General features: G+C 41.2%; 2 protein-coding genes across 7 annotated transcripts in view; one reads left to right on the forward strand and one right to left on the reverse strand.

Annotated features, from left to right (window-relative positions):
- The first annotated feature begins 5,463 nt into the window (after positions 1-5,463).
- On the forward strand, positions 5,464-8,073 carry LOC115195536 (gamma-glutamyl hydrolase). Its single transcript, XM_029755478.1, has 9 exons — positions 5,464-5,740; positions 6,128-6,236; positions 6,404-6,454; positions 6,558-6,642; positions 6,755-6,893; positions 7,101-7,207; positions 7,306-7,396; positions 7,510-7,644; positions 7,845-8,073. The coding sequence occupies exons 1-9, from the start codon at positions 5,653-5,655 to the stop codon at positions 7,961-7,963; spliced, it is 924 nt and encodes a 307-aa protein (XP_029611338.1). The 5' UTR covers positions 5,464-5,652; the 3' UTR covers positions 7,964-8,073.
- Positions 8,074-10,883: 2,810 nt separating this feature from the next.
- The window catches only part of LOC115195538 (dipeptidyl aminopeptidase-like protein 6), a 339,411-nt gene continuing 336,259 nt past the window's right edge, over positions 10,884-14,035 (reverse strand). For all 6 annotated transcript variants that reach the window (XM_029755481.1, XM_029755484.1, XM_029755482.1 and 3 more), the window contains one exon: positions 10,884-12,990. In XM_029755481.1, the coding sequence (XP_029611341.1) occupies positions 12,841-12,990 (150 nt within the window). In that variant the 3' untranslated portion in view covers positions 10,884-12,840. The remainder of the gene's footprint in view (positions 12,991-14,035) is intronic.

The following is a 14,035-nucleotide window of genomic DNA, read 5'->3' on the forward strand; positions in this document are numbered from 1 at the left end:
AGAAGAAAGTATTTAATAAGATTATTTCATTCATTCAGATCTGGGATGTGTTATTTTAGTGTTCCCTTTATTTTTTTGAGCAGTATATATTTATTTTAGTTAAACAGGTGGGGCTCAAAACAGATGGGACTCTGCCCCACCTGCCCTGAATGATGGGTCTCCACCGTACGCATGGCATTACCTCCCAAGAAAGGAATTTTTTTATTTATTCCAAACGTTGCCTTTTATATGAACGACCGTTTTGCGCGAGGAACAGGAACGCTGCACACACGTGCTTTGAAGGCAGAGTGTTCCGAACTTCCATGCTACATTTTAATTTATCAAAGCAAGGTAGCTATGGTGGTCGACGAGATATTGCTAGCTACCGTGAGCTATGATTTCCCGAGTCTTATTAATTAATTGCAAACTTTCAAATGGAAAGAATGTTTGAAGTTGTTGTTATTATTGTTGCCAGCTGTTTAGCCAGCATATCATTGGCTCGCTACTTTTGATAGGTTCATTTGGCTGGCTAGCAAGACACTGTAATGGTGGCAGATTATATTTTTCCATAAATTTGAAGAAAAAAAACAGCAATGAGAATAGCTAGCTAGTAGCTGTACTGACAGCTAACTAACTCCAGCACATTTCTTGTTGTTTTAGCTAGCTGCAGCAGTAACATTAGTAATTATTTGAGGTAAAAAATGTGTCTACATTGTCCATTTAAATATGTTACAGAAGAGCAGTGGGAGAAAGCATTGTCATCCCCAGGACTTCTTGGTAACTTAGGCAGCTTTCAAAGGTTGTCACAGATGGTGAAATAATGTAACGTTAGCTAGTTAGCTCACAAATATGAGCTGGACTAACGTTAACATGAATTAGTTTGCTCTAATAAGTGGTCATGCTCAGCCAGATAATGAATGAAGAAGCTGTCAGGCTGCTGTAGTTTTGATGTTACTTTGAAATGTGAGGATTAATATGCTGTTATTTATGTTTGTACTTATAGATCTCTAACAGAGATGGTGTGGGTCATGCAAGGCTGATCAAACCATCTTCAGAAAATCTAGGAGCGAATAGGGAGATGACATGTTGCGCTTCAAAGTGGTAAAGGCTTTTTCAGCTGCAGTCACCATCTGATTATGATAATGGTGCACTTTTGGTACCCCAATTGGTAACCCTCCATTAAAACTAACCCTAGCCCAAAATAATTCCTGCCCTCCTGTGCTCGGTTCATTATCCAGACCCTCGTACCAGACCAGTAGCCTGGTCCTAGACCTAAGTGCCATCTTGCTAGACAGCACGAATAGATCTGGGACCAGGCTGGGGTTTAATGTCACAACCTGTGTCCTGTTCATTTGGGCATACATCTGAAAATATTTGTACAAGTTTTGCAACAGAAAATGAAAAAAGGGTGTTTCCAGGTAGTCCCTCCATGTTTGTTTTCTTCCTTTTGGTGTGCAATGAAAGAACACAACTTTTGTGTGGGCCTCTGGAGATCAATACTCTTTTCGAAAAGGAAACTGCAGTAAATTGTAATAAGTGTCCTGTTTAATTCACTTTCAGGGGGATGCTGACTGTTTACTTGAGATAAGTTCATTTGAAGGGAAATGTCAACCGGTCTTCCTTTTCTGCTCTGTAAGCATTGTGCTGTATAACAGTATCATAATATTCTCATGTCATGATCTTACATCACTGAGAGTCAAGTTACAGACAGTGTCATTTTTCATGCATCGGAACAGTTTGACAGGTGTTATGACATGTCACTTACCCACTTAGGCTGTGTTAGGACACCTGTCATAAATGTGTCATAACCATGAGAAGTGTCCAAAAATGTCCTGATGTTTGTTAGTGACATACTATTTTGACATTTGTGCACAGAGTAAATCTTTCATTTGGCTTTGTGGTCTGCCGTGCTGTTTCAGGGTGGTGCATTGGTGTCAATAGTAAGACGAGTCAATGGGCCTCTTCTACAAAAAAAACTGTGTTGGAACTGGTGGATCAAGAGAAGAAACAAGAACGGGGCTCAAAAAATGTACCTGATGTAAGTGGTTCAGCAGTAAGGGGTCTGCAGTCTGGTATACTGATTTGCATTTTGCACCCACCACGAAACTTTAAAATAGTTTCCAATAACTTTTCTTAGTGGACTATCATCAAGCAAGAAAGAAGCTTCCATCCAGCCAGTCAAAATGACAACATAGAAATTGAAGGTGGGCTGCTAGGATGCTGCTACATCGGTCTCCTTACTCTACGGACATATTTTAGTTTTGAGCTTTTCATGATATGAAATGGTTTGGGTATGTTTGAATGGACGGTAATTTGAGGAAGTATTTTCTGCGTGTAATTACTAACGTGTTCAACCTCTCGTATCGTCTGAGATCCCTAAAGATTGGAAAGCTGCCGCGGTCATCCCCCTCTTCAAAGGGGGAGACACTCTAGACCCAAACTGTTACAGACCTATGTCCATCCTGCCCTGCCTTTCTAAATTCTTCGAAAGCCAAGTTAATAAACAGATCACCGACTATTTAGAATCCCACCGTACCTCCTCCGCTATGCAATCTGGTTTCCGAGCTGGTCGCACTTCGGCCACGATCAAGGTCCAAAACGATATCATAACCGCCATCGATAAAAGTGCCATCAGTCTTCATCGACCTGGCCAAGGTTTTCGACTCTGTCAATCACCGCATTCTTATCGGCAGACTCAACAGCCTTGGTTTCTCAAATGACTGCCTCGCCTTGTTCACTAACTACTTCTCAGATAGAGTTCAGTGTGTCAAATTGGAGGGCCTGTTGTCCAGACCTCTGGCAGTCTCTATGGGGGTGCCACAGGGTTCAAATTCTCGGGCTGACTCTTTTCTCTGTATACATCAATGATGTCGCTCTTGCTGCTGGTGATTCTCTGATCCACCTCTACGCAGACGACACCATTCTGTATACATCTGGCCCTTCTTTGGACACTGTGTTCCTCCAGACGAGCTTCAATGCCATACAACACTCCTTCCGTGGCCTCCAACTACTCATAAATGCTAGTAAAACTAAATGCATGCATTTCAATTGATCGCTGCCCGCACCCGCCCGCCCGTCCAGCATCACTACTGTGGACGGTTCTGACTTAGAATATGTGGACAACTACAAATACCTGGGTGTCTGGTTAGACTGTAAACTCTCCTTCCAGACTCACATTAAGCATCTCCAATCCAAAATTAAATCTAGAATCGGCTTCCTATTTCGCAACAAAGCATCCTTCACTCATGCTGCTAAACATACCCTCGTAAAACTGACTATCCTACCGATCCTTGACTTCGGCGATGTCATTTACAAAATAGCCTCCAACACTCTACTCAGCAAATTAGATGTAGTCTATCACAGTGCCATCCATTTTGTCACCAAAGCCCCATATACTACCCACCACTGCGACCTGTACGTGCTCGTTGGCTGGTCCTCGCTACATATTTGTCGCCAAACCCACTGGCTCCAGGTCATCTACAAGTCTCTGCTAGGTAAAGCCCCGCCTTATCTCAGCTCACTGGTCACCATAGCAGCACCCACTCGTAGCACACGCTCCAGCAGGTATATCTCACTGGTCACCCCCAAAGCCAATTCGTCCTTTGGCCGCTTTTCCTTCCAGTTCTCTGCTGCCAATGACTGGAACGAACTGCAAAAATCACTGAAGCTGGAGACTCATATCTCTCTCACTAGCTTAAAGCACCAGCTGTCAGAGCAGCTCACAGATCACTGCACATAGCCCATCTGTAAACAGCCCATCCAACTACCCCATACTGTATTTATCTTGCTCCTTTGCACCCCAGTATCTCTACTTGCACATTCATCTTCTGCACATATACCATTCCAGTGTTTAATTGCTATATTATAATTACTTCACCACCATGGCCTATATATTGCCTTAACTCCCTTATCTTACCTCATTTGCACTGACTGTATATAGACTATTTGTTTTCTTTTTTTCTACTGTATTATTGACTGTATGTTTTGTTTATTCCATGTGTAACTCTGTGTTGTTGTATGTGTCGAACTGCTATGCTTTATCTTGGCCAGGTCGCAGTTGCAAATGATAACTTGCTCTGAACTAGCCTACCTGGTTAAATAAAGGTGAAATAAAAAATAATAATAATCAAACACATAGTGAGCCTACTATCAAACAACATTTAAAAAAAAATGTATTGGTCACATACACATATTTAGCAATGCTATTGCTGGTGTAGCGAAATGCGTGTGTTCCTAGCTCCGACAGTGCAGTAGTATCTAACAATTCACCACAACACAAATCTAAACGTAAAATAATCGAATTAATAAATATATAAATATTGGGGATGAGCAATGTTGGAGTGGCATTGACTAAAATATAGTAGAATACAGTATATACATACAGATAAGATCAAAGTTGTGTTTTCAACAATGGATATTGGCATGTTTGTTTGCATGGCCTACAGATTTTGAGGCACTGTTAATTTGGGGAATCAGTGCTTTCCCCTGTTCAACACGTCATGAGCTTTATGCATCCTGCTCTACACCTCTAAGAAATAAACACCTGAGGGCGCCAAATACTTAATACTGTGGGATATTTTTCATCTCCGCCAACAGAAACACTTTATAATTTCATCCTTATTATTTCAAAACAAAAACAAATGGATGAGGAATGGATGCATTTATCTAATCCATCCCATCATTGTGGATGTATAAATGTTTTGTCATTTTTGTTCCTCATATGATAACATTGTGGATGCCTGTCTGAAGACACCTACTGAAACTGCTGTACATGCCACAATTTTTTGTTTAACTTGCAGGTATTATATAGAATAGCCGTTCATATTTGAGATTAGCTGATGCATACAGTCCAATTATTATATTTAACGTACAGTCCAATCACAGGTGGCTGTGGCACCTTACTTGGGGAGGGGCTCATTGTAATGGCTGGAATGGAGTAAATGAACTGGTATCAAACACATGACACACATGGTTACCATGTGTTTGATACCATTCCATGGACTCCATTCCAGACATTATTATGAGCCGTCCTCCCTTCATCAGCCTCCTGTGAGTCCACTATATTTAAAAAGTAAGTGTAAATTAGGTGAGATCTTATTTTTTTGTATTTTCAATTAACCAACACTTTTAGAACAATGAAATATATTGTTATTTTCAAGTTTTATTGAAATGTCAATGTGATTAAGGTTAATGGACACTTTTAGAAGATAGTAGAGAAAAACCTAAAACCTGCCCTCTACAGTTCTGAGCTTTTATTTTGAAGGCTGAAAACTGTAATGTCAATTTCATTATGCTGCCAGTAAAAACGTGAAACTTTTTCGTAGCAGGTTGTTTTATGATAATTTGCGCAGCAGTTTATGATAATGAATGTAGCAGGAACATTGCCTTTTCTCATTTGGTTATGTCCATCCTCCACCGGCTCTCCGTCTCCTCAAACCCATTGGTTGATAAAGCCAAAGGTCCCACCCCTCTGACCTTCTCCAATGGGTTTTGAAAAGGAGAAGAGGACGCCAGGACTATGCAATTGAGCTCTTCCTCATGAGAAACATAAACTGTATGCAACCTATAGCAATGTACTAGTTTCCAGTGTCATCAAGTCCTCTTTAGACGGAGAAGCTCGTTTCAATTTTTTACAATACCAATTTGATCCACACGTGGAAACACGTTTCGGAAATGAGCAATTTTGCCTTACTGTTTTGTTTTGCTTTCTCAACTTTGTCCTCGTTCACAGCGCTGAAGAGGAACGACGAGCCTATCATCGGTGAACTTCTGCAACACATGACTAAGAAACTAAAGCGTTACATCACGTATTTATTATAAATTGTTCCCTATATCATTAACACTGCCTAATAGATGATTATGTGAGTTTAGAACGTTGCATAACTAGTTCGACTTCTTCAAAGTCCGATCTGATATCAAAAACATCAACCATATAGCTACAATTAGTCCTCAGAAAGATCGGTACTATTCTATAAATGTAACGCATTCAGAGTAGGCCTAACTTACCGTACAGGTTCTTCTTTCCAATCAAATACATATTTTATTACGTGAAATCATTTGACATCTTTTTGTAGCTTTACTGAAAATACGTTCACTTTATTAAACTCATTGTACCCCACTTTCTAAACTGTATCTGCGATTTCCTAAGGTGTTTTGGCGCAGGAGGTATACTCGCCTCGACCACAGAATGCGTCTTATATAGCCGCATCGTATGTCAAGTTCCTGGAGTCTGCTGGAGCAAGAGTCGTCCCTGTGATGTAAGCTTCATGCAGATTAATAATGTACTATAGTTGAGCACTTAACAGCTTTTCAAATATTGTTCTGAATATCTCATAACATTTGACTGAATATTAGATATGCCTAATGTTAATTTCCTAACTACTTTATTATGAACCTCTGACAAACTTTTCTGTGATTTCTACAGGATAAATAAGACACTGGAAGAGTACAAGACACTGTTCAACTCCATTAATGGGTAGGGATCAACTATGCTATTTGCTGTACAAGACCCACTGTTTTTGTAATCTTTATCCCACTCTTTCTTTTTTTTAAATGAACGACATATTTCCCCCCTGTAGAATACTCTACCCTGGTGGTGGTGTTAGCATCCTCACATCTGGGTATGCTAACACTGCTAGAATCTTTTATGAGCTTGCCATAGAGGTATGACATGTACCTTTTGATACTTGCACATATTGTGGAGCTTCATTTTACCTTATCAAATATGTGGGGGGAAAAACCTGTTCTTAATCATTTTTTGTTGTTGACTTTTTAGGCCAACTCAAGGGGTGACTATTTCCCTGTATGGGGCACATGTCTTGGATTTGAGGAATTGACGTACCTGACCAGTGGAAAGATGCTTCTGTCCCACACCAACACCAGTGGTGTGGCATTGCCACTGGTGTTTACTAACAGTATGTTTTATATGTACTTGCGTGTATCACCATGTTGTCATACAGACATAAGAGAAAAGCATCACTCAACAGATTTGACCAGAATTACATTTCCCAAAAAATCTCAAATGGAATCGGTTCACTTATCCAAATGCTGCAAGAATGCACACAGTCTCACCGAAACAATAATCTGCAACTTGAAGTAATGTGAAATTCTTACACTTTCAGGATCAAGAGAGAGTAGGATGTTCAAGGGCTTCCCATCAGAGCTCCTGGATGCCCTGGCCTCTGAGCCAATCACTGAAAACTCCCATAAATGGAGTCTCACTTTGGCGGTATGTGCATTGTGTCTGTGTACAATCACAAAGTGATAGGCTTTTATGTTTCCTCTGTAGCATTAATTGTGAACTATTCGTGCAACATTGCAATCCAGATTTATAACAGCAATGCAGACCTTAGGAAGTTCTACAAAGTCCTGACCACAAGCAGTGATGGGAAAAATGAGTTTGTGTCAACTATGGAAGGTAAAGCACATTGTTCTAACTTAGCAAACAGTAGTATATATACAGTAACTTAAACTGGAACATGTACTTGCATAAGATCATTTTCATTGATGGGTTCATTGTTTTCTCTGTAGCATATGGTTTCCCCATCTATGGAACCCAGTGGCACCCTGAAAAGAATGCATTTGAATGGACAAAGCCGTACATTCCACACTCTCCATTGGCTGTAAAGGTTACTTTCTTCATGGCCGATTTCTTTGTCAATGAAGGTAGTTATCATAGTAATGTGTTGCAAAATGACACTGAATCTATTGTGTTTGTCTCTATGTAGCTTGATGTTATTGTAACATGGAGAGTTCTTGAATGTGCCCCCCTTGGCTGAACCATGAAGGGTGTGGTCAAGATCGTACTCCACCTGTTACAATATGTTTCAACCACTAATCTATGCCACTGCTTTTTTCATTAACAGCTAGAAAAAACTTTCACAAATTTGAGGATGAGGAGGTGGAGAAGAGGGCACTGATATATAACTACAATCCTGTGTACACTGGAATCAAGTCAGCCTTTGAACAAATATATTACTTTTGAAATAAGTGTCTTTTTGATATTTTAAGTAGAAATTGTGGACAATTATTGCATTTTAAAAGCCTGTTATATTAACTATTGATTTTTTTATATTAATAAAGACTTGCTAAAGTGCCAAACATGCCCTCTGTGCAGCCTCTGTGACTTCTAGGAAGATTTTAACCCACTTAACCCCAACATTTCTCCAAGTTCACGATCATTGTAAAGCCCTAGTTATTTTATTGCTCGAGTCATTTCTGAAGATTATTTATTTAATGTTATTAGTGATTTATTTTAAGGTAACTGAACTGAACTCTGATTTTTTTCCCCCGAGACATTGCATATCTCATTGTCAAGTCAGTGTAAAAGCAGGTGAGCTGGTTCTACTGTTTTAACCCATGTTCTGGTGTTTGGTGGTGAAAAACTGAGCGGGTTGAGCATAACACTTCAACCCTGTTACCCATAGATGGTCAGGCTGGAAAGGTTATAAATGTTTTGTGAAGTTTGAATTCAATTGCCCCTCCCTGTTGTACACAACAAGCTTCCATTCCCCCTGTCACAAAGGAATTTATGTCTGATTTAAGATGAGGTCGTCAACCCTGTTACTTTATTTGGCACTATAGTTATTTATTTTTTATTTAACCTCTTGAGATGGGGAAATTTGTTTCATTAAGTTGAAAATGTGCTCTTAATGACAATGTTAAAATAAGTGAAATAAAATAAATCATACTACTCAAAAGGAACCTAATTGGTGGAACGACCCAAATTGTTTTTAATGGTACTGATATAAACCTACAATCCTGTTCACTGGAATCAAGTCTGCCTTTGAACAATATATTACTTTTGATGGAGTATTGTTTTTTTGTATGTAATTTAACATTTTTATTTCAACACTTAGATGTACATTTCTGTAAATTAAAAGCTTAAATGTTTGATTTGTATATTTTGGATAAAGGTTTTACAAAGAAAGTAGGCTAACTGAGAACAATAAAGTTGTTCGTATGACTATGGATGTCTATGTTTTGAACAAACCTAAAACAATCATTCTTATATTATCCAACAAAACAGTTGGTTGATTTGTGTAGCTTGAGGATGAAATGTTTTTCTATGAAACACAATTCAAAGCGGAGAGAACGTTCATTGCAATAAGAACCAAAATATACTGCTCAAAAAAATAAAGGGAACACTTAAACAACACAATGTAACTCCAAGTCAATCACACTTCTGTGAAATCAAACTGTCCAGTTAGGAAGCAACACTGATTGACAATACATTTCACATGCTGTTGTGCAAATGGAATAGACAACAGGTGGAAATTATAGGCAATTAGCAAGACACCCCCAATAAAGGAGTGGTTCTGCAGGTGGTAACCACAGACCACTTCTCAGTTCCTATGCTTCCTGGCTGATGTTTTGGTCACTTTTGAATGCTGGCGGTGCTTTCACTCTAGTGGTAACATGAGACGGAGTCTACAACCCACACAAGTGGCTCAGGTAGTGCAGCTCATCCAGGATGGCACATCAATGCGAGCTGTGGCAAGAAGGTTTGCTGTGTCTGTCAGCGTAGTGTTCAGAGCATGGAGGCGCTACCAGGAGACAGGCCAGTACATCAGGAGACGTGGAGGAGGCCGTAGGAGGGCAACAACCCAGCAGCAGGACCACTACCTCCGCCTTTGTGCAAGGAGGAGCACTGCCAGAGCCCTGCAAAATGACCTCCAGCAGGCCACAAATGTGCATGTGTCTGCTCAAACGGTCAGAAACAGACTCCACGAGGGTGGTATGAGGGCCCGACGTCCACAGGTGGGGGTTGTGCTTACAGCCCAACACCGTGCAGAACGTTTGGCATTTGCCAGAGAACACCAAGATTGGCAAATTCGCCACTGGCGCCCTGTGCTCTTCACAGATGAAAGCAGGTTCACACTGAGCACGTGACAGACGTGACAGTCTGGAGACACCGTGGAGAACGTTCTGCTGCCTGCAACATCCTCCAGCATGACCGGTTTGGCGGTGGGTCAGTCATGGTGTGGGGTGGCATTTCTTTGGGGGGCCACACAGCCCTCCATGTGCTTGCCAGAGGTAGCCTGACTGCCATTAGGTACCGAGATGAGATCCTCAGACCCCTTGTGAGACCATATGCTGGTGCGGTTGGCCCTGGGTTCCTCCTAATGCAAGACAATGCTAGACCTCATGTGGCTGGAGTGTGTCAGCAGTTCCTGCAAGAGGAAGGCATTGATGCTATGGACTGGCCCGCCCGTTCCCCAGACCTGAATCCAATTGAGCACATCTGGGACATCATGTCTCGCTCCATCCACCAACGCCACGTTGCACCACAGACTGTCCAGGAGTTGGCGGATGCTTTAGTCCAGGTCTGGGAGGAGATCCCTCAGGAGACCATCCGCCACCTCATCAGGAGCATGCCCAGGCGTTGTAGGGAGGTCATACAGGCACATAGAGGCCACACACACTACTGAGCCTCATTTTGACTTGTTTTAAGGACATTACATCAAAGTTGGATCAGCCTGTAGTGTGGTTTTCCACTTTAATTTTGAGTGTGACTCCAAATACAGACCTCCATGGGTTGATAAATTGGATTTCCATTGATTATTTTTGTGTGATTTTGTTGTCAGCACATTCAACTATGTAAAAATAAAAGTATTTAATAAGATTATTTCATTCATTCAGATCTAAGATGTGTTATTTTAGTGTTCCCTTAATTTTTTTGAGCAGTGTAGATAAACTACAAAGAGTACGATGATAAAATACTTTTTATTCTAATATTTACCCCCATGCCACAGTTGTCTCTTGTACTATTTTGGGTCACTTGACAAAATTCCATCTTCACGTTCAATCGCCAGTGTCAGAAAGTTCAGAGACGCTGACGATAGCAAAGTCCACTTTAAACTCAACCCAAGGACAGAAACAGGAGAACAAAAATACATTTCAGATGTAACTTTCAAAATGCATTTATGCACAAATAACACTCAGATATTAAGAGACTAAAATGACATTTGAGTAACATTTACACATCAAGCTGACGAGACTGGGATCTCAATCACGATACTACTGTAAATGTAATGCCAGTATGGAACATTCAACATGTCAAAAATACTATTTGGAAATGGAGCTATCGAAGATCGCATTGAGTTGCAAATAACTTGGTAACATGCATTGACAAAGTAAAAGGAATGAGCATTCAGATAAAATGACAAATAAAAAATGCAGACTCGTGCCTCAAGAATTCACATTTTTAGAATTCCTTTGTATTTCATAGTGTAAAGATTGTGATAATGATTCTAAGCTATTAATTACCTTATATACAAATGTACTACTACTACTTTTGGCCATACAACACCACCAATTTTAAAGTGGCACCTCAAACCCACCCATGGGCTTGAATTGTAATACTGAGAGGGGTTTGGAATGCCACAACATTTACTAAAACATAACCATTTTATGTGGTCGTTAGCCAGACAAACAATTTCATTACCATTTGAACATCTGTAAAATAATGTAAGGATACATGCAACTACTACTGTTTACAACCATTTTGGAAATTGGTTATATTTGGAACGAGAGAAGACCATTTCTTACTTGACTCTTAATATAATGCCATACGTACTCTATGACAACATTACAAAGTGTTCAGAGTGAAGGATTAACCATCAGTAGATGGTGCCATGGTCAACAGAACATTTCTTTACAATAATCCATGTTGTATTTTGTTTTCACAAAAGGAGTCCATAAAAAGGACCGCTTGCTCCCAAAGTAAGGCACAGTGACTAAAATATATTATGCTTCGAATTTCAAATGACTGGAGGAGAACGATTTGCAACAAAACCAAGAAAGTGAATCAAGAACAAAACAAAACTGATTCGATTCACATCCTTTTCATGACATGGAAAAATGAAGACTACACCATTTAAATACATACTTGAGACTACAAGAAGATTCCAAGATAAACTTGAACACTGAAAAAACAAAGTATCGATGTCCAAAGAAGGGAACGTTTAATGTGCTACTTGACAAAGGAACAGACACAAGCACAGTCAGACGTGAAAAGGTCTCTTCACGATTTTCAAAATAGGAGCATTCCCTTCTCCACAGACACCCACACCCCAGACACTGGGCTGGAGCCAGTTTGACCCGTCAGATACCATGTGGAGTCTGTATCTTCGACCACAAGTTTGTGCTATTAAGTCTCCCCTCCTCACTGACTGGTAAAGTTTGTGCTATAGAGTCTCCCCTCCTCACTGACTGGTAAAGTTTGTGCTATAGTCTTCCCTCTCCTCACTGACTGGTAAAGTTTGTGTGTGGATTTTGATGTTCCTTCCCTCCCACCAGTCGTTTGGAATCCAAGGAGCTTGTCCTTTTAAACATAAAATGACCAGAGAATGCCTATTCCTGGCACGACCGCCTTTTCAACACGTTCCAGATATGACATCAGCTAGTGGTCCTTCATCGTAATGTATTCATTGTGTCGATGCCAAAAAAATGTCTGCCGATAGTCTCTTGTGGAGTCGTGCTGAATCAAAAGGTGAGGAAGAGGAGGAGATAAGCAAGCATCTGCAACGCGGCAGTCTCAGGGTTGATCTGCAACGCGGCAGTCTCAGGGTTGATCTGCAACGCGGCAGTCTCAGGGTTGATCTGCAACGCGGCAGTCTCAGGGTTGATCTGCAACGCGGCAGTCTCAGGGTTGATCATGCTGAAACGCAGCAGTCTCAGGGTTGATCATGCTGAAACGCAGGGGAAACCCAGAAGGTGAAATTGGAAAAAAAGGACTAAAGAGAGTTGAAACCAAGAGAAGGTTGCATATCATGTGGATTGTGGAAACCAGGTATGGGGGCTGGCATTGTGCTTAGGCATAGACTGGAGCTCTGGTTTGGGGTGTTGGTTTTGTCTGGGCTAACCCTCTTCCTCAATCTCCTCCTCCAGTCTCTCCTCGAACACCTTGTCCGGTAGCCGGAAACATTCCTCGAAGAAGTTGACCAGCGACTGGCTGAGGTGCTGCTGCGTGGCCTCGCTGTGGATGAAATGGCCCTCGTCTGGGTAGATCTGAGGGGGAACACAACACACTGGTCACCACACATCCATTCATATTGCTCTGGATGTACATGCAGCTTCATATAGACGCTATAATAAACATGTTATTATTATCATCATCATCATCATCATCATCTAAGCCCCTTCAAAGTACACTATATATACAAAGGTTTGTGGACACCCCTTCAAATGAAATGGATTTGGCTATTTCAGTCACACCCGTTGCTGACAGGTGTATACTATCGAGCACACAGCCATGCAATCTCCATAGAGAAACAATGGCAGTAGAATGGCCTTACTGAAGAGCTCAGTGATGTTCAACGTGGCACTGTCATAGGATGCCACCTTTCCAACAAGTCAGTTCGTCAAATTTCTGCCCTGCTAGAGGTGCCCCAGTAAACTCTAAGTGCTGTTATTGTGAAGTAGAAACATCTAAGAGCAACAACGGCTCAGCCGCAAAGTGGTAGGCCACACAAGCTCACAGAACGGGACCGCCTAGTGCTTAAGCACGTAAAAATTGTCTGTCCTCGGTTGCAACATTCACTACTGAGTTCCAAACTGCCTCTGGAAGCAATGTCAGCCCAAAAACTATTAGTCGGGAGCTTCATAAAATGGGTTTCCATGGCTGTGCAGCCACACACAAGCCTAAGATCACTATGCGTAATGCCAAGCGTTGGTTGGAGTGGTGTAAAGCTTTCTGCCATTTGACTATGGAGTAGTGGAAACACTTTCTCTGGAGTGATGAATCACACTTCATCTGGCAGTCGGACAGACACATCTGGGTTTAGCGGATGCCAGGAGGACGCTACCTTCCACAATGCAAATTGCCAACTGTAAAGTTTGGTGGAGGAGGCATAATGGTCTGGGGCTGTTTTTCATGGTTTGGGCTAGGCCCCTTAGTTCCAGTGAGGTAAATCATAATGCTATAGCATACAATGACATTCTAGACGATTCTGTGCTTCCAATTTTGTGGCAACAGTTTGGGGAAGGCCCTTTCCTGTTTCAGCATGACAATGCCCCTGTGCACAAAGCAAGGTCCATACACAAATGGTTTGTC

The sequence above is a fragment of the Salmo trutta genome, chromosome 6 (genome assembly GCF_901001165.1).
Source record: "Salmo trutta chromosome 6, fSalTru1.1, whole genome shotgun sequence".
Classification (NCBI taxonomy): Eukaryota; Metazoa; Chordata; class Actinopteri; order Salmoniformes; family Salmonidae; genus Salmo; species Salmo trutta.

Coding starts and splice junctions, on each gene's coding strand:
- LOC115195536 (XM_029755478.1), top strand. CDS start 5,653: ATGAGCAATTTTGCCTTACTGTTTTGTTTTGCTTTCTCAACTTTGTCC. Junction 6,455..6,557: donor CTGTTCAACTCCATTAATGG/GTAGGGATCAAC, acceptor TCCCCCCTGTAG/AATACTCTACCCTGGTGGTG. Junction 7,397..7,509: donor GTTTGTGTCAACTATGGAAG/GTAAAGCACATT, acceptor TTTTCTCTGTAG/CATATGGTTTCCCCATCTAT.